This window comes from Capsicum annuum, chromosome 11 (assembly GCF_002878395.1).
Source record: "Capsicum annuum cultivar UCD-10X-F1 chromosome 11, UCD10Xv1.1, whole genome shotgun sequence".
Classification (NCBI taxonomy): domain Eukaryota; kingdom Viridiplantae; phylum Streptophyta; class Magnoliopsida; order Solanales; family Solanaceae; genus Capsicum; species Capsicum annuum.
This window is the reverse complement of record NC_061121.1, coordinates 227141934-227163858: the sequence shown is the minus strand read 5'-3', so window position 1 is coordinate 227163858 and position 21925 is coordinate 227141934. Positions and strand designations below refer to the sequence as shown.

At 35.0% G+C, this 21925-nt stretch overlaps 1 protein-coding gene across 1 annotated transcript; it reads left to right on the top strand.

Annotated features, from left to right (window-relative positions):
• The first annotated feature begins 235 nt into the window (after positions 1 to 235).
• Positions 236 to 1857, top strand: LOC107846867 (pentatricopeptide repeat-containing protein At1g05750, chloroplastic). The gene has a single exon (XM_016691137.2). It carries the CDS (start codon positions 296 to 298, stop codon positions 1814 to 1816), a length of 1521 nt encoding a protein of 506 aa, XP_016546623.1. The 5' UTR covers positions 236 to 295; the 3' UTR covers positions 1817 to 1857.
• Positions 1858 to 21925: the final 20068 nt, after the last annotated feature.

Below are 21925 nucleotides of genomic sequence, written 5' to 3'. Positions count from 1 at the left end.
TCAAGGCAAATCTCATTCGACAGACAGACCTCAGCGAAGATGCTAAGTCTATATGAGTGGGTGTATGTAACACACCAACTTAGAATCGTCTTTCACTCTAGTGACACGTTTTAAAAACCTGAGGATCTAGGCTCAAATCAGACAATATCACCAGTGTGTTGGGCCGTTACAATAATCTTGTTATTATATACATATATTACCTCCCCCCCCCCCCCCCCCCCCCCCCTCCAAAAAAAAAAAACTACCTTTCACAAATTGAAACTTCTATATATATCTTCAACTGTTATTTGAAAATATGGCAATGGCCCTTCCCGCCTTTACAGTCACTGCCTCCGACTATCAGCCTTGGCCGTCTCCACCACTCCCCGCCGCTGCCAACACCCTCCGCAGCCTTAAGAACCCCAACAGTAATCTCGACTCTACAGCTTCATGGACCTCTTTAATTGCCAGTCACTGCAAAAACGGCCGGTTAATCAAGGCGGTTTCCGAGTTCACCCGCATGAGAATTTCCGGTGTTGAGCCTAATCATGTTACTTTGGTTACTCTGATCTCCGGCTGCGCACATTTTCCTGCGGAAGCGATGTCTTTAGGTTCTGCTCTTCACGGGTATGCTCGAAAACTCGGGTTGGATACTCGGAATGTGAAGGTGGGTACTGCTGTTATCGACATGTATGCGAAGTTTGGACTTATGGGGTTTGCTAAATTGAGTTTTGATCGTATGGGTGTTAAGAATAAGGTGACTTGGAACACCATGGTTGATGGTTACATGAGAAATGGCGATTTCAAGAATGCGGTTAAGATGTTCAATGAAATGCCTGAAAGAGATGTTGTTTCGTGGACGGCTTTGATTGGTGGATTTGTCAAGAATGGGCATTTTGAAGAAGGTTTAATGTGGTTTAGAGAAATGCAGTTACATGGTGTGGAGCCTGATTATGTAACAATGATCTCAGTGCTTTCGGCTTGTGCTAATTTGGGGACTCTTGGTATAAGCCTATGGTTACACAGGTTTATCTTCGGAAGCAGATTTAAGGATAATGTTCGTGTTAATAACTCGTTAATAGACGTATATTGTAGGTGTGGATGCGTAGAATTGGCGTGTCAGGTGTTTGATAGGATGAAAGATAGAAGCTTGATTTCGTGGAATTCGATCATTGTAGGCTTAGCAGTCAATGGGCACACGGTGGATGCCCTACAGTATTTTGATTTGATGCTGAATGAAGGTTTTCAACCGGATGCGGTGACCTTTACAGGAGTTCTCACGGCATGTAGTCATGCTGGTTTAGTCGAGAAAGGGTTGAAGTATTTCAAAGAAATGAAGAGAGTTTATAGGATTACACCTAGGATTGAACACTATGGGTGTATAGTCGATCTTTACAGTCGTGCTGGAAGAGTGGAAGATGCATTAGGTGTTATTAAGAATATGCCTGTGAAGCCAAACAAAGTTATATTGGGGTCTATATTAGCAGCTTGTCGAAATCTTAGTGATGTAAGACTAGCTGAAAGGCTAATGCATTATATCTATGAATTAGATCCGGAAGGAGATTCAAATCACGTGTTGCTTTCTAACATATATGCTGCAGTGGGAAGTTGGCGTGGAGCTAGTACTGTGAGGAAGAAAATGAAGGGACTCGGGATTCAAAAGAGACCGGGAATTAGTTCCATTGAGATTGATGGTGTCCTTAACGAGTTTGTAGCCGGAGATAGATCACATATACATGCAGAGCAGATTTACGCAATGCTTGAGTTTTTGTCAGGTGAGTTAAGAGTGTCTGGCTATGTCGTAGATGATGTAAGTGAATTATACGAATGTGGTTGATTGCTTTCATTTCTGTGCAAAGAAGAGTAAGTTTTTGCTTTCGACTTGACTGATCAAGTTGTGTATAGTTGAGATTGTATCTACAATGATAACATACTCACGGAATCAAAGTGACGATTCACTCATCCCCTTGTCCATAGAGACCTCGTGGCATACAACCGAAATGACTTGTGCAAGATAGTCACCCCCTTTCCCTCTTTTTACAGCCTCATGGACAAACAAAAGAAGGAAGTAGCAAAACAGGGCACATATAGTTTTAAGAATTCATACGTATTCGAAGAAATCAAAGGCAATGATTCACTCGTCCCCTTGTCCATAGAGACCTCGTGACATACAACTGAAACAACACCCCTTTGATAGCTGTCTCCCTTCACTCTTTTTAAAGCCCCGCGGACGAATGAAATAAGGAAACTAACAAAACGGGGCAGTGAAGGCTCGAAAAGTAGTTAACCTTCTTATATTTTAATGATACTTCTTAATTTTAACTAGGTAACCCATAATGAATACTAAAAGATAGTATGAGGAGAAGATGAAAAGTTGAAAACCTTTTACTTAAATCACTCTTAACATTATATAATATGCACAACCATGAAAAGTGGTCTTTTTTTTATGAAGTTATTTTATATTCATTTTGAAGTCGTAATTAATCAGATTTGCTTTATTTAAGACTGTTAAAAGAGAAAATGCTTCCTATTTAGGTTTTTTTTAAAGAAAAAAAAATGGGCTCAAATATGATAACAACTCAAATATGTCAAGAAACTTAAAAAACCTTTTTCGAAAAATTAAAAAAAAAAATCTACCCAACAACCAATGATCCTTTAAGTGCACTGAGTTGGGACGAAGATGGTTAAATGTATGGTAGTGACATAAATTTCTTTGGGGAGGAAAATAGAATCTAACATGAAGGACCTATTCTTTTTCTTCTTACACCTTTCCTCTTCTTTTCTTTTCTTTTTGTTTCTTCTAAAAGAATATAAAAGGGTAAATAAGCACAACGACAAAATACATAGGTGAAAGGTAGAAAATATTAATTATATCACGTGAAAGTTTAAAAGGTGTCATAGTATCTATTTTTGAATAAGAAGATAATTGATGCGTTTATAAATTTATCAATATTTAAAAAAAAAACAAAAAAAATATATTTCCGCATACCCTTAAAATGCACTGAAATGACACAAAGATGGTTAGATATACAAGGTAGTGACACAAGTTTCTTTTAAGGAAAATAGAATCTAACATGAAGGACCTATTCTTTTTTCTTCTTACGCCTTTCCTCTCCTTTTCTTTTCTTTCAAAAAGAATATAAAAGGGTAAATAAGTGCGATGACAAAATAGGTAGGTGAAAGGGAGAACATATTAACTATATCACGTGAAAGTTTAATGTGTATCATAGTATTTATCATATAATTGATGCGTGTATACATTTATCGATATTTGAAACATACGAAAAAATATAGTTCGCATACCCCCAAAGTGAGTTTAGGGTGTTCTCTGTTCAGGAAATAAATATTGAGCCTAATTCAATCTCAAAATATAGCTCATGTGGGTAGAGTTTTTCAAAACAATAGAAGAAGAACAAATTTTCTAATATTAAATAATTTTTTAACTGCTCAATTGAAATTGCTAAATTTCTGATAGAAGATAAAGGAAATAAGTGTGATGAACAAGTAATTGAAAAATAGCAAGTATTAATGTCCGTGAATGCGTAACACATTTTATTTGAGAAAATTTATAATGATCCTTCAATAATCAAATAAATTGATGCGTGTATTAAATTATTGATATTCGAATTATACAAATGAATATAGTTTCACAGACCCTCAAAGTAAATTTAGGGTGTTCTTTTCTTTCTTAGAGAAGATAAAAAGAAAATATGTGAAACAAACAAGTAGTTGAAAAATAGTATATATTAATGTCTCGCGAATGTCTTTAACACATTTTAATTTAAAAGGTTAGGATTGATCTCTCAATAAGCAAATTAATAATAGGGGAGAGGACAAAAATAGCACCCAAAATTAAAATAATTTCACAAAATTAGCACTTAAATTTAAAAACCTATTAAATAGCCACCATCATAACCATTTATACGGTAGTAGTGAAATACACTTTACTGAATTAGTAATACTAAAACTTATTTGAATCTTCAATCCAGAACAAAATCTCTCTATTTTTATTTTTTTTGGCAAAACCCAAAATCCCCTCGCTCTCTCTGTCACTTTCTCTCTCTTCTTCTTCGTACATTGCACGATCTCTGCAATTCCAAAGCTATTTTCCTCTTCTATACATACATTCACTTTCTACAAGTCATCCTCTATTTTCCTTCTTTGGATTTCCTCTGTAAAAGGTGTATTTATGTGGTATATATATTATATCGACGTGGTATAAAAGTGTATTAATCTAGTATAAAAGTGTATCAATGCGATATCAAAGTGTGTCAATGTAGTATAAAAGTGTATCAATTGGGTATAGAGACTGCATGCGACCGATAGGCCAAATGGCTAAACACTAGAATTAAATTGGACCGACTAGCTCCAATTGTCCAACTTTTAAAATTGCTGGCTATTTCTTTTCAAAATGATCAGTCTGTGTCCTTTTCACTTAATAAATTAACACATATACAAAAGGGCAATATTCAGAAATAACATACTTATCCCCTTAATTATGAGTTACATAACAACTGTTTCATTATTACATAATATAGTAAGTTATATTTTGTATTTTTGCAAACTGTTGCTACAAAAATACAAATATATATGATTTTTACTGCCCTTATGATCGATATGTATTTTGTATTTTGTATTTTTGCAAACTGTTGCTACAAAAATACAAATACATACAAATACATATGCTACAAAATATAATTTGATTAAAGTGTTGCTATTTTTTGTAATTTAATACTTAAGTATGCTACTTTATGTATTTTTCCTATATAAAATTACTGATATTTGAATTGTACAATCAAATATAGTTCCACATACATCCAAAATAATTTATGGGTGTTCTTTTCTTCTTGAGAAAAGATATAAGGAAAATAAGTGTGAAAAACAAGTAGTTGAAATATAGCAAGCATTAATAACCAGCGGAAGTCTAAAAAAGTTTTGTTCGAAAAAATTAATATGGATCTCTGAATAAACAAATAACTGATGTGTATATAAATTTGATGATATTCGAATTGTACAAATAATTATAGTTTTGCATATTCTTAAAGAAAGTTTTGAAAAATCTTTTCTTTCTGAGAGAAAATACAAAAAAAATAAAAAATAAAATAAAATTTGCGTCAAACAAGTAGTTAATAGATAGCAAACACTAATTAATGTCTCGTGAAAGTCTAGCACGTTTTATTTGAAAAAACAACATTAATCTCAGAGTAAACAAATAAATTGGCACATGCATGAAATTGTTAATATTTAGATTATACTCCTACCGTTTCGAAATAAATGAATTGTTGGATTTTGACACATAAATTAAGAAAAAAGCATCAAAGACATAAATTTAACATAAATTTTCATTTTTATCCTTTTCCATTTTGGCATCACTTCATTGCATGCATGCTTTTCCTCTACACATGTTTAGCTTATGGTGGCAAAAATTTTTGTCCATTCTAATTTTTATAATTTTAGGTGTTGATACTCCTAAAAAAAAATTTGGGGGTAAAATAACTTAAGAATTTTCATTTCCCTCTATATTCAGTCTATAAAAAGATTTACCTTCAATATGTTTTTTAACATGACTTTAATATCATTAGATCTAAATATTTCATTTAAGCATAACACACATAAGTGTTTTGACCTCAACGTTGAAGTAAATCACAATGCCGATGAATATTCAATTCCCGATTTGAATTTGAATCCCAATGAAGATGATGATACACAATTTGATGGAACATTGCAAGAACCGACGAAAGATTCAAACCTAAATTGTGGTAAATAATTGTTCGTTATGTGCATTCCTTTGAAAAAAAAATGAAATTTATATGTAATTTTTTTGTTTAATAAGTAGATTCAATTGCAGATTTATCACAATCACAACAGACGAAAAAAAATTTGAGCAATGAAACACGTGTTGCAATATATGAAATGTTGCAACAAAAGTGTGTTGATGGTAAACTAAAAAAAGGAATTACGAAAATAGTGGCATCACATTTTTCGACTTCCATTCAAACAATTCAACACATTTGGAGACTATCAAATTATGGTGAATGTGCTTCTAATGGTGTATATGGAAGAAAAGTGAACAATTGTGGTCGAAAAAAATTGAGATGGATCATAATCGTTTTTGTGCAATTTCTTTACGGAAGCGGACAACTCTACGATCATTATCTTCTTCCATGAATATGAGTACGACCACTTTGTTTAGGGGTTTAAAGTCGGGACATATACGAAGACATTATAATGCCATAAAGCCCTGTTTGAAAGAGAAAAATAAAATAAGTCGGTTGCAATTTTGCATATCTACGCTTGATCGTGATAGCATACCACATGATCCAATTTTTACCAACATGTTCAATACAGTTCATATCGACGAGAAGTGATTTTATATGACCCAAAAAAATAAAATCTATTATTTACTGCCTGATGAAGAAGATCCAATCTGCATTGTCAAGAGCAAAAATTTCATCGATAAAGTTATGTTTTTAGTTGTTATAGCTCGTCCTAGATTTGATGCACAAGGAGTAGAAATATTCTCCGGTAAAATTGGATTGTTTACTTTTGTTACACAAGAACGAGCTAAAAGAGCTAGTGCAAATAGACCTGCGGGCACTATGAAAACAAAAGCAATAACTTCGGTAATCAAAGAAATTTCACGATCATTCTTGATTAATGAAGTACTTCCTGCTATCAAGGCTAAATGGCCTAGAGAAGATTTAAATTCTACGATATTCATACAACAAGATAATGCAAGAACTCACATTCAACCTAATAACGAGGAATTTTGTGGAGTAACGGCACAAGATGGATTCGATATTCGCTTGATGTGTCAACCACCCAATTCTCTAGATTTGAATGTCTTAGACCTTGAATTTTTCAGATCTATTCAGTCTCTACAACACAAGAAAACTTTTAAAAGTATTGATGATCTTGTTGCGACTGTCATAAAATCATATGAAGATTTTTCAACAGAGAAGTACAATTATGTTTTTCTAACGCTGCAGTCATGTATGATGGAGATAATGAAAGTAAAAGGTTCACATGATTACAAGATTCAACATCTTAGTAAAGATAATTTAGCAAAGAACGGTCAGCTGCCAATACAACTGAAATGTGATCTAGAATTAGTACAAAAAACTCTCGATTATTTAGGTTAAATTTTATTTCTGAAATTTTAAGTTCTTTTGTTGGTTGTTCTGCTATTTGAATGATGGTTTAATTAGGTAATTTACAAGTATTTGCTTAATTAACTATATTTAATTAGCTGCTTTTAAATTTTCTTGTGAGCAAATTAAGTCATCTTAAATCAAGCATATTTTGTGTTGGAGTTACAAGAAACAAAACCGCCAACTTGCAATTTGAAAATCCAACAATTGACTTGTCTTTATTTATACATAATTTTTTTGTATTTTTCTATTAATTGGTTATATATATGACTTGTAAAAAAATGGAGAAAATTTATAATAGAATATTATTATTTTTTTGAAGAACTGATCGTGTTGAAAGGGTTAAATATTTCAAGAAGTAAATTTAAGAGACCATTTTGTACAAATACACAATCGAATAATGCAATAGAAATTTTTAATGCAAAATACTACAAGAACATGAGGAGAATAATTAGTCTAATAAAATTTGGGAAGATAAATTTTTAACATAATCCTTGTTTCATCTTCAATATTGGTGTCTCGAACCATTTCAATTGAGTCTTCAACTTTTTCAATGGACTGTTCAACGATAGTGTCTTGAACTTTTTTCAACCGAGTCTTCCATAATCGTATCTTGAATTATTTCAACCGAATCTTCATTTATAATAGTATCGTAAACTATTTCAATCGAGTCTCCAAAATTAAAATTCATACTCCAAATTTTTTCTGTAACTCTCAATTTTTTTCTTTGAAATCGATGAATAAGAATCAGAATGAAAAATGAGATTATATAGAAGAGTTATAGTTCAATTAATGAAGGACGTACTAGGCAACTTTATATTTAATGCAATTAATGAAGGGAGTTCGAGACAGCTTCATATTTAATGCTACAATGGGAGTAGTTGTATCAGGTAGTAGACTTTTCAACTACTACTTCAAAGTGTTGAAGTCTTTTTTACCCAGAAAAAAAGAAAAAGCTGACCTTGGTAATGCTATAGGCGGCAGTAGTACTATTTTCAAAATTTAACTCCTTGGGTGTCAAATCGTAAGGGCAAAGCTGGAAAAATATTCAACGATTCACTTATTTTGGAACATCAATAAATACCCAACAATTCATTTATTGCAAAACGAAGGGAGTACAAATAATAAAAGTTTCTCAAACCTCCAAAGTAAGTGTTGCAATAAACTAGGTGTTACCTGAAGTCACACGATTCAAACATACTATTTACTTATATGCGTGTCCATTTTGCTTTTAGGAGGTATCAGAGCAGAATTCAGATAATATTTTTTGGATTTTTGCTAATTCTTGTGTTGTATCATTTACATAACCTCTCCAAAAAGATATTACCAAGCATAAATTCAACTCTAATTTTTTAAATTCTCATGGTCACACGTTTTTAAAAATTATTATTATTATTTCAAATCAACTTCTACTTTATCATTTATTATATATTCACCAAATTTATCATTTAATCAATAAATATTGTATTTTTTAAATAGTTTTATGATAGTGTATTATACTTTCGTTATGAACTTTTGCTTATTTGGTAAGATTGTATAAAGAATTGGGGCAATTTAAATTTTATATTTTTTCACAACTTTTAAGATTTTTTTTTGTTTATACGAGATAAATACAACTTAAAATCTCAAATTACATGTCTAAACAAAACTTCAACTTCTCATATCATGATTTGATCTCACATGGTCAGACTGGACCCTAAGAGTGGTGAAGAACATAAAGCAGGCATAACATGTCTAAACAAAACTTCAACTTCTCATATCATGATTTGATATCACATGGTCAGAATGGCCCTAGGAGTGGTGAAGTACATAAAGCAGACACCTGGTTTTGATATTCTTCTAGCTGCACAGGATGCAACTACTTTGAGAGCCTATTATGATGTTGATTGGGGATCAGGTCTTAGTACCAGAAGGTCAATTCTTTGTATCTGATCAAATTTGATAACTCACCTATCTCATGGAAGTCCATAAAACAATCAACAATCTCAAGAAGCTCCACAGCAGGAGCTTGGTTCAAAGAACTAGATGTGCAGTGATTCTACCAGTATCTAGGGAATAATTGGCAAAGAAGAACTTTTGCAAAACTTTTTTAGTCAAATACCCACTTAATTTCTTTTTGATTTATTTATTAGGTTTAGGGTGTAAGAAAGTAGAAAAAGTGGGGCCCACACATGGGTCAATGGACCAATTCATCATTTATACAACTTTACAAATTTAATATAATACACCTAACCCCCTCCACTTATTCCAATATCCAAAAAAAAAAAAATCCTCTCTCTCCTCTTCAATTCCCAACTCTCGCTTTCAAACAACTTTTCCCAAAAATATCATTTTCGTACGTTCTTCGTCTGCAACTGCTAAGGGGGGTTGTTGCTTCTCAAGGTTAGTTAAAATCGAGTTTCGATCATTTCTAGATCCATTTAAATGGTTTTTCTTTTTGCTAATCGATTGGTAGTGATGGAGGATTTTTTTTTTCGAATTTGGTGTTTTGATTTAATCGTGTTTTTTTAAGCAACGAAGTATCGAATGGTGGTATAATTGTTGTTTGAAGAGTTATTTTGGTATTTTGATTTGAACAACGTCCTGTTTCTGTCCGTAGACCCGCGGTCTATTCGTAGACCCTTGGTCTATGAAATGAGAATGCCCTAGATATATTTCAATTTTCAGACGTATGAAATTCTTTTAAAACATGATTGCTAAAATAGTGAAAATTGAAATATTAATAGCTAATTAGTTTGATTAGGTGCACTAGTTTGATTTGTAGCAATTGTTCTGTTTTGATATTTTGCATGTTCGATTCTGGTTCAATTATTGTATGTTTGTGTAGTGAATTGTTTAATGGTGGAGTGTTTGTTAATTTTTATTTTTTTGGGGGAGGGGGGTTTCGTTTGATCATTAAGTTATTTCTGTTGATAGACTTGTGGTCTATGAACTGAAAATGGGAGATTTGTTCTTTAGGTGTAGACTGTGTTGAAAATGAGTAGAAAAAATGTTATTCCTAAACAGAAAAATGATACCGCTGGTAGTAGTAGCAAAAGAAGAGTTATGGCATTTGAAAAATTGTCAAAAAAAAGAAAATTGAAGAGTCGGTGTCCGAATCAGGTTCGAAGTTAAAGAAGATAAGCGACTACGTCGATTCTAGTGAAGATGTTGCCAAGCGGAGTGTCAGTGGTGACAGTGAAGAGTGCGAGGGAAGTGGGAGTAATAGTGATGATGGGGACAATGATTCGTTGTCCGTGCCATATCTTTCAAGGTGCATTTTCATGGAGTAGTATGACCTTTGAATGATAATTGACGAGGTCGGATCTTTCCCGGCAAAGATATTGATTAGATCAAAAATGGCTGCTTATCGAGAATTTAAGGAAATTCTTGTCGACCAAGAATTGAAGAAAAGATTCAAGCTGTCCTATTTTGGACACCTGAGAAACCTGCCGGAACATCTCAAGTTCAATGGGTAGTTGGTCCATTATTTGCTGTTGCGACGCATTAAGAACGATAAGAAGCGTCATGAGATGTGGTTTTACGTTAACAACAAGCCTAACTATTTTGGCTTGAAAGATTTTTGTTTGATCACGGGGCTGAACTGCTCATCATACCCTCGTGAATCAAAAATGAAGAAGGTGTTAGCAAAGGGGGACAATTTTTGTTTTAAGGTGACAAAAAACAAAAACATCACAGCGGCCAACTTGTTACACCTGATCAGAGGGAATAAGCTAAACGAGGACCAAAAGTTCAAATGTTGTCTACTGTGGTTCTTGCACACCATGTTGCTTGCGAAAGATTCGACGAAGGTTGTTGACACAAAACCGATTTGAATGGTCGACTCTTTGAGTTTCTTCGAGAAGTATCCGTGGAGGAAAGAGACATTTCAATTGACCATAGACTATCTGAAGAAGAAAAGTGACCTGAAGAAGCAGAAGAAAGTATTTGATGAGAAGCAGAAGGCATCCTATGCTCTATTCGGATTTCCCTGGGCATTCATGGTATCTACCATAAACCCTTTAGTGAGTTTATCGTAGATTATCATTTTATTTATACTATGTCATAGACTCATAGTTATTTTTTCACTGTTGTACTGCTTACAGATTTGGATCTATGAGGTCTTTCCTTATCTTGGAGAATTTGCTGGAAAATCAATGGATGAACCCTCACCCATCCCCCGCATCCTCAGATGGCACACTTCAAAAAGCGAAAAGATAATCGAAGGTGACCCATTCAAGTATAAAGTAAAAGGTATGAACTTATTTTCTATAATGCAATAATAGTACCATTTTATCGAATGTTATGTCATTGTTAATTGATATTTAGTAGAACGTGCACCCGTACATCATCCCTACTGTTCATGAGATGAAGATGGATTACATGATTACGTTTGAGCCATATACGGACGAGGTAAAGAATAACGTCCTCGATGGCTTGAAGAAAGAGTTAGAAGGGGTGACTGTCCTCACTTCAAATGAGGACAGTGATGATGACGGGGATTTGGGTGGTAACTCCGTTGGAGTACGCATTGGTGATGATGATTCTTCGAGCACCTCCAAAGATGTAGTGGAAACCTCATCCTCCAGGGATCTTCATAAGCATGTGGTTGCGTTCGAGGAAGCGGTGTTGGATATTGCTGCCTATATCAAAGATAAAAGAATGAAAAAAAAAAGGAAAATGATAAGCGACAACATGAGGGAGTAACTTCATTCATTAATTGATGTTGTTAATAAATATTCAGCTTTAAATATCAGTAACACTTTGTAATATTATGAAATAGTGCATGTGCATGAATGGAGAGGAATGAAGAAGGATAAAAAAAGAGCAAAATGGATGAGTTGGCCACTGTTGTGGCAGAAGAGGAAAAAAAAGTAGAAAAGAAGGATGGTGAAGAAGATAAGAGCCAAGAAGAAGGTGGAAAAGTAACAACAGTAGCAGAAGAAGAAGAAGCGGCAATAGATGAACAAGGAGGCGCAAAAAAAGGAAAAATTGTTGAAGAAGAAGCTGACAAAGCTGACAAAGAAGAAGTTGAGCAAGAAGCAGCAGGTGAACGAAAAGAAAAAGCTGAGGAAGAAACAGCTGCTGCAGGTGAAGTAAGAAAAGAAGGTGTGGAAGAAAAGAAAACTGAAGAAGCAACAGCTGATGCACATGCTGAAAAAGAAGGAGAAGAAGGTGAGAATGAAGAAGCAACTGCAATTGTTGAGAAAAAAGAAGTTGAAGCTGTCCAAACAGATATGGTCATGGACATTGTTGATGAAATAAACAGTAACACTTGTGTTGATGAGGAACTTAGGAAAAGAGACATTTAAATGCTAAGATGTTTAATTTGTTGTTAAATGATGAGTTGTTAGCAGATGACAATTTTTTTTTATTTCACAAATATGAAGTTTGAAGGATCTGGTGGTAGGATATGACAATTATTCTTTTATTTTATGAAACTTGTTATGATTCTGAGCTGAATCTGTTTCTATCAAACTGATTTGTGGCATGAAATTTGAATATGCAGGGTGTGGTCATAGTTGGTACATTGTATGCTTGATATCATAGAATTCATACTTAATATTCCATATACCGTATGCATAGTCTATCATTACCCTGCTGGTCGAATTTAAGTTGACGTGTTGTTTAATTGACTGTAGTTCTATCAAAAATAGTATTTAACATTATACAAAAGTAGAACTATTATTATTTATTCAATATCACTACATCCATGTTACACTTTTCCAAAGAACGAATACTAGCATTATAGCACATAACATCATTTTTAGGACATTCTCTCTTTCTTCGGCCAAAATCAATTTTTGTTTTAGTTGATCCCTCTCTATTTGGGTGTCATGTAGCAATAGTTTAAAGTGATCCCTCTGTTCTTCGGCTTCTTTGAACAAAGTCATGAGAAAATCTTTATTTTCTTCGCATTGTTGGAGCCCTTGTAGTAGATTAAATTTTGTCAAGCCTTGAAAATTTGATATCTCGAGTCCCGGAATAAACGTTGATGGACTGGATGGAGGTGATAGCTCATCAAGCCATTTGAAAAACGAGCATGCGCCATTATCTTAGGAAAAAAAATAATTACATAACCATTAATTTAACTTTTTTAAAAAAAACATGCACACCTCACCTTTGCAATTGCACAACTATAAAATTTGCGACCTGGATTTGAATCCATGCGTGACGTCCTCAAGATAGCCGCATTCCCACAATGAAAAATTAGAGTATTTTTAGAATTGGATGATTGAGATGCTTGCGACATTGTAGAATTTTTAAAAACAAAATAAAGTTGATGAAATAAAATAAGGAGGGATGTACACCTTATATATGAAGTAAAAACAAAGTGTTCACACTGATGGCTTACAAAAGTAGCCGTTTTTTATCATTGGAAAAGTAATTTTTCTTTTTTGAACTGGTGGTGACACTAAATAGACTGTCGTAGATCATGACCTATGTCAGCCATCGATTTGTATTGTTTACCATAGACTTACACCTTTATTAGTGCATCGACTGATATCCTGATTATGCGTAGACTACCGTAATCTATGTACACATCTATAGACCATCACGTGGAGGTGGTTAAAAAAATGAATAATTAAATTAAAAAAAAAATTAAATAGATAATAGTAATATGTTTTGGGGCTGGTGGAAGAAAATAATTAAATATAATATGATTTAAATGGATAATCACATGTTTTGGGGCAGGTACAAGAAAACAATTACATTAAAAATGATTTAAATAGATAATCTTGGACTGGTGATGACACTTAATAGACCGTCGTAGATCATGAACTATGTCATCCATCGATCAGTATAGTCTATCGTAGACTTACATGTTTATTATCGCATCGACTGATATCATGATTAGGCGTAACCACGATGATCTATGTACAAGGTTATAGAACATCACTTGGATGCAGTTAAAAAATGATTAAATAAATTATAAATAAATATGGTGTGGATTTCTACACATGTGAAGGAGTGTAAACAAGTCACATAATCATATTAGAGCTTAGACAAATTAGGGAGGGTGAATTAAGAAGTGTGTGGATGGGTAGTGGTTGAATGCTCAATATCGTAAGAGTAATGTTTAAACAAAGCATAAGTATGTATATAGGAATTGTATTGTATTTGATGCCTACACATTCCACATAGTTCTTTCATCACCAACCCTAAATCAAAAGAGTGTGTGCAATTGATAGTTGTAAAACATTTGTCATCCTCAATACATACTTGTGCTTTGAGAATCATTACTCTTACGATATTGAGCATTCAACCACTACCCATCCACACACTTCTTAATTCACCCTCCCTAATTTGTCTAAGCTCTAATATGATTATGTGACTTGTTTACACTCCTTAACATGTGTAGAAATCCACACCATATTTATTTATAATTTATTTAATCATTTTTTAACTACATCCAAGTGATGATCTATAACTGTGTACATAGATCACCATGATCTACGCATAATAATGATATCAGTTGATGCGATAATAAACGTGAAAGTCTACGATATACCAAACTGATCGATGGACTACGATATACCAGACTGATAGATGGAGGACATAGTGCATGATATACGACGGTCTATTATGTGTCACCACCAGTCCAACATCATCTATTTAAATCCTTTTTAATTAAATTATTTTCTTCCACCAGCCACAAAACATGTGATTATCCATTTAAATCATATTATATTTAATTATTTTCTTCCACCAGCTCAAAATACATGTTACTATTATTTATTTAATTTTTTTTTAATTTAATAATTGTCTTTCATAATTTCCAAAACGTGTGATTATCTATTTAAATCATTTTTAATTTAATTATTTTCTTCCACCAGCCACATAACATATGATAATCTGTTTAAATCTTTTAAAATTAAATTATTTTTTAAAAATCTATTATTATTTGTTTTAATTTACCCAACGATCCATTGATTTATGTAGTCTACGATCGACTAATATGTACAGTCGACGAAATACTTTGTATAAAATCTAAACATTAGATTTTAGTCTTCAGGAAATTAGTCAAGCCACAATATTGTAACTTGAAAAGGCAGACATATTTGATTCGAGTTTTCAAACAAGGGATCAGAATAAAGATGACAAACACACAATGTTAAAAGAAATTGAAACATAGTTGTATTAAAATTGTTCATTGCATTACATAATAAAATTTACATCAAAAAGGGGAAAATAGAATAAGCTTTCTTCTAACAAGATCCTACAAAGAAAGCTTCTTCAGCAATGAACAAATTAAAAAAAATTAAAAACATATACTAAAATAAATCATTTAAACTAAATTATGGGATTGTGTGTGTGGTGGTGTGGGGGGGGGGGTGATGTAGTCAGGGCCTTCCATTCTAAGCCTTTCCAGAATTTCCCTCAAGAAACGAGCAATTCGACGGAGCTCCCGCTCCAGGTAGATGCGGTCTTGACCCAGCCTGTAGAAAAGCCGGTCCAAATCATTCCTTAGGAGGAGGAGGTCGTAGTGCCTCGGAGGAACACTTCTGATATGGCGCAGGGGTATCCTTCTTGGAGGCATTTTTTTTATTTGGGTGAAGAAGAAGAAGAAAAGACGATTTCTTATATTTTTGGTTTAGGAAAAACTGAAGGGTTGCGTAGAAAGAGGACCTGTACTTATAGACCTATAGATTGCGTCCATTCATATATCCACCCAATGGTATCTCGACGTGTCTGACAAGAGAAAACGTTTTGTATGCGTATACCGGCTGTTTTTCCTCGTGAAGAGATGTTTTGTGCAGCTTTTTAATAAATGGGAACGGGAAACAAGGGAAATAATGATTCATTGCATCGATTGGAGAGATAAGCCGAGAAAATGACCAATATAACGTGTTAGATCAGCAATAATATAATCAATACATAATATTTTATAGACCATATATTATATATACCGCAGACTATAGATAGTCTATCGTAGACAAAACTTTAGGTCGATAATAACTGAACGTTAAAATCTACAGAAATGCACATTCATCCCCCAAAGCAGTAGCTTTACAACTAAAGCTAAAAAAAGCCTATTTATGATTTGATGCTCATTCTACACGTGGTTCTTTTGTGTCCGGATTTCTTGCATATTGAACACCTATTCCTTTTTTTGGACTTGAATGTCTCACCAACGCCCTTAGTGCGTTTGACTTTCTTCCTTCCGAGTTTGGGATCGTACGGGGATGGAGAAATTTTGGTGTCTACCAATTCCTGTGGCACAGTCCATTCAACCTCCGGAGGGACCACATTAATTGCTTTCGAGTATGCGAGGAGGTAACTTTCAGCTTTATAAATTACCGAAGAGTAGTCTTAGATGGAGTTACCATAATCTTCTCCATCGCCGTACTTTGCTCGTAAAGCTGCCATCGCGTGCTCGCACGACATTTTCACCAAGTCAAATTTTTGACAAAAACAGCTCCTCTCCAAGAGATTGACCTTGGCAGTAACGCCGTTGCGGAACACCGTATACTCGTCAAGAACCCCATTTGGATTACCCACATACAAGGAATTGTTCGCACTCTTATTATCCCTTAGGATCCTTTCCACAGAAGGCACAAATATGTTCTCTTTACCAGCGACAAATACATGCCGCTCCCTAAACTTTTCACCAATTTTTTTAGCAATTGAATTGAATATGTACGACACGGGGTACTCCCGTTCATCCATCAAAATCGAGTTGAGCGACTCAGCGATGTTTGTGGTCATCACGTCATACCTATTGCCCGGAAGTGTGCTCTACTCCATTTTTCAAAACCAAGCATATTTTCAAGGACATAAGCTGCATCGGGGCATTTACTCTTTAATTCCACAAAATTATCGCTAAACTCATCAAAGGAATAAGTCTTTGCCACGGCGTAGAATAGATAAAGATGTTCTCCGCATTGTTGATTTACGCGAAGATTTTTAGCAAGGTGCCTCATGCAAAGTCCGTGATGTGCACGACTGTATACACAGGAGACGGCATTGGTGATGCTAATGTGCCTGTCGGAGATGACATATAAATCTGGTTCATCTTCTATGATAGACTTCAGCTTCTGGAAAAAAAAGGTCCAAGAAGCATCGTTCTCTTTATCGACGACACAAAAGGCAATCGAAAATATATGATTTTCGGTGTCCTGTGCAACGGCACTCAGCAGAACGCCCCCGTACTTGCCATACAAATGTGTGCCATCGATGGCAATTACCTTTCTCATGTGGGCATATCCTCGTATGCAAGCTCCGAATGCTAAGAAGTAGTAAACGAACGATCCATCCATCCGGTTTACCATGATAGAGTAAGAAGACCCGGGATTCAATAACTTCACCATGTGGGAAAAAGCCGGCAAGCAAGCATATCCGTGCTCCGATGTCCCACAATTGATGTTCTTCGTAACTACACTTCCTTTCCAACACATTCAATAGCTTGCGTTACAACGCAACTCCTTAAATATAATTCTTTGAATTTCTCTTATGCTTGGACCCTTATCATCCTGAAAATGATTTACGCATACTAAAGCAATCAATTCGGATGAGACTTTTTTGTGCCTGCGGGTGGCGTTTTCAACGCCGCACATGCGCATCCCGATATACTTGTATATGCAAAATCTGTCCGAGGTGTCGTACTTTTTTGCCCGCAACAGCCAGCCACAACCACGATATAAGCATTGCGCCTTCATCAATTTTGTGCAGCTCTCCTCCATATAATAATCAAAAGACTGCCTCGCCGCTGCTGCGTCTAATTGTATTTTCAGCTCTTTTTTATCGACGAATGTTTGACCACAACAGAAATTAGTTCCGTCGGTGAAGGAGTGTCCTGCTTGTGATTTCGTTTCACGGTCTTCTTCATCATCTTGCGAGACTGATGAAAAGTCTTCCATATGCATACAATAATCTTCCATATTAATTGTATCATCGACATCGTTCTCGTAATCATTCAAATCATCGTCGATCAAATCATCATCGACTGTCAGGTGCCGCGGTGGGGGTGCTGATGAATTCAACGGTCCTTCAAAGGACCTCTCAACCACATTTATCCTCAAAATTGGCCTAAAGTCATCTGTATCAACATCCATTATGTACGTCAGCACACGTACATCACTATTTATGATCGTAAGATTCACCTTTTCCCTCTAATACATTACATAACTAATCACCATGTTGCTGACGCGCAATCTAGATCCCCGCTCTGCATTACGCTTGCAACAAATTTGTCGTACGAACTGTTGCGGAGAATAGGAATGGGAATTGTCACCTTGGTAAATGATCTTTATTTCCAACATTTCGAAGTCTCCACCCATTCTCCCATGAAATCACCAGAAATCAGAACAAATTCTGCAATAGACATCCTAGAATTAAGCTTCGGTCGATGGTAGATTATGCTTATGGTCTATGTCGTGTTGTATGCACGATCGATGACTGGCGAGGACGGGTCGATGAATGCGCAGATTTTCGTACAAATACTTGAAATTGCAAATATTGCTTGTAATTAATGATTGTTGGGTTTATGGAATAAAGAAATGAACTTGGAGTCGCCTGAGTTGCTGTAATGCACTTTCTAAAGTGGTTTTGAGTAATGTGAGTGATTTAAAGCATTTTAACAATAGTGGAAAGTGTGTTTGAGAAGATAGGAAACAAATGGGGTAACAATGGATGCAATGGAAAAGCTTATGATGTTTGTGGACTAATTTACAACTGATCGCCGAAAAATAACGCCGAAAAAGTGGCCGGAATCGGAGCTTTTTGGTGGGAAAAATAACCACTTTTTATTTTTAGCTTTTGGAATTTTTTTTTTAATATTTTTGGAAACCTAGATATTATTTTTATATATATAGTGGTGGATGATGGAGTGGGTTGAAGTGTATTATTAGAAACTTGTGGGTGAATTTATTAAGTTGGAAGTATTGAGTTAAAGTGAATTATTATAAAGGTTTGGGTTGAAATTGCTAAGTTGGAAAAGTTAGTGGTGAGGTGGAATTAAGTGGGTATTTGGCAAAGGATTTAAAACTTATGAGTATTTGACAAAATAGTTTGGATAAAGAGTGTTTTTGGCATAAAGGCCCCAGTATCTATTTACTGTGATAGTAAAGTACGCGCAATTTAAATTGTAGCTAATCTAGTTTTCCATGAACGAACAAAACACATTGATATCAATTAGTCATTTTATCATGAAAAGGTTGCAAACTGGATTATACAGAACCTCTATATACCCACTATCAAGCAACCAGCAGATGTACTCACTAAGGGGCTTGGACATGCTCAACATACTTATCTTGTTTCCAAGCTAGGGATGATGAACTTCTTCATACCTCCTAGCTTAAGGGGGATGTTAAGCTCAACACTAAGATCAGTTGATACTTTTTTAAAAAATCAACACGTACGAGAAATTAGGGGAAATGGGATCGGAAATTCGTGAACCATGTAAAAAATCTCGTATTGGCTTGGTACTTTTCTACACCTGAAATGGCGGCTCGAACTTATTATGTTGCAGCTTTATCCATTAAATGTAACACGCTTTCTGTTTCAATTTATGAGACGTTATTCGTTATTTTCTTAATATTTCGTTTCATCATATGAACGGTATAGTATGATGGACATGTTTTATCCATCAAAGGTAACACACTTTCTGTTTCAGTTTATGTGACGTTATTTTCTTAGTATTCCGTTTCATCATATGAATGGTATAGTATGACGGACATATTTTATCCATCAAAGGTAACACACTTTTGGTTTCAGTTTATGTGACGTTATTTTTTGTAGTCCGTTTCATCATATGAACGGTATAGTATGATGAACGCGAAATGTTGTGAACAGTTCGAGATCGGAACAATATATTCCTAGTGATAAGGACAAACATGAGATGATTTGCTAATAACAAAGGTATGAATGGAAAGAAATATAATGAGGGACAAGGTGTAAAATAATATAGTGGAAAATTTGAACTTCTTATTTCTTTATTAATTAGTTATGTGTTATTTCTTATTAAAATATATGATCGTCTCATCTGTAAGTAGGTGATGCTGCAATCCTCAACTTTCCGAAGCCTGCAAGTTATCTTACAAGACTCTTTCACGCTCAGTGTGCGTGTATTCACGCAGCGATCCAGCTAGACAAAATATGCCAAGATTTGTATGAAACTTTAAAGAAAGTATGCATGCAGTAGCGGTGTTCAATTATCTCTAGTGGGAGTTTTGCCTACTCACACATTGAACGCGGAATATTAAAATCCTCATCATCATTGAAAGCAGTTATTATTAGCAAGACTGATGATAAGCGTTCTGTCATAGTTTGGCATAGTTTTCCAACCTGTGCACTCGAAGAACATGAAATATATTGGGAGACTAAATACAATATACAGTAGATGATGTATTGAGCAGCATTGTACATAGAATCAGTGGCATGATTAGGGTGAATTCTGTGAATGGCTTCGTCTGTTTCTGGAGCGATGACTCTTGTCTCTATGACTGTAATCATATCACTAAAGAGTATTTCACGACTCCACCATATTCTTATAATACCAATATGGCATAATTTGAGCTTGCTGCAGTTGGCTTTGGATTTTGCCAGCTTTCATATGAATATAAGGTAGTTGTTCTTTATAGACATGCAAAATATGATAAGATTAAACCATTTGTTTTAATTATTGGTGTTAATAGAACTTTATTGAAAGAAAGAAAGGCTAAGGTTTACAATATAATCTGAAAAGCATAAAAAACTAACTAAAACAAAAGTAGGCTATATATATACATAGCCAATAACCTAAAGGTCCATAAACTAAAGGCCCAATAACATATGGGCTAACATCCCCCCTCAAACTCACAATGCAACAGCAATAAGCATTGAGAGTTTGTCACACAAAAAACGAAATCGAGACGCCGACTGAGCCTTCGTAAAAAGGTCAGCAATCTGCAAAGACGATGGAACAAAAGGAAGCGATATGGTCCCGAGCTGTAAATGATGACGGGTGAAGTGACAATCAATCTCAATGTGCTTCGTACGCTCATGGAAGACAGAATTCTTTGCAATTTGTACCGCACTTTTGTTATCACAATGCAGGGGAGTAGGCATAGAAATGTGAACCCCCATATCTGCAAGAAGCCAACGTAACCAAATAATCTCACATGTAGTCACAGCCATAGCACGATACTCAGCCTCCGTGGAAGATCTAGAGACAACATCTTGTTTCTTGCTCTTCCACGAGATTAAAGAGTCTCCAAGAAACACACAAAAACCAGTGGTGGATTTACGATCATTGCGATCTCCATCCCAATCAGCATCACTATAGGCTCGCAACTCGAGAGATGACGTCGAGGGAAACAAGAGATTCTGAAACTGAGTGCCACGAAGATACCTTAGAATACGAAGTACAGCTCCCCAGTGAACAGAAGTAGGAGCAGTAACAAACTGGCTAACAACATGAACTGCATGTGCTATATCTGGACGAGTAACCGTAAGATAAACCAAACTACCCACAATAGTCCGATAAAGACTCGGATCTGATAATGGAACACCATCACTAGGAGAGTAACGTGCATTGGTTTCAAGGGGAGTATCTACAGTCCTGTTGTCAGAAAGACGCGCCCGTGTAAACAAGTCAGATATATACTTAGTCTGAGAAAGAAGATACCCTTTCTTAGACTGAGCCACCTCAATACCCAGAAAATAACGCAGCAAGCCCAAGTCCTTCATTGCAAATCGATGAGCCAAATCATGCTTCAATAACTCAATACCACTATGATCATCACCAGTAATAATCATATCATCTACATATAAGGACAATAGAATTCGCCCTGCACTTGTACATCTAACAAACAATGCTGAATCATGGTTACTCG

Coding starts and splice junctions, on each gene's coding strand:
- LOC107846867 (XM_016691137.2), top strand. CDS start 296: ATGGCAATGGCCCTTCCCGCCTTTACAGTCACTGCCTCCGACTATCAG.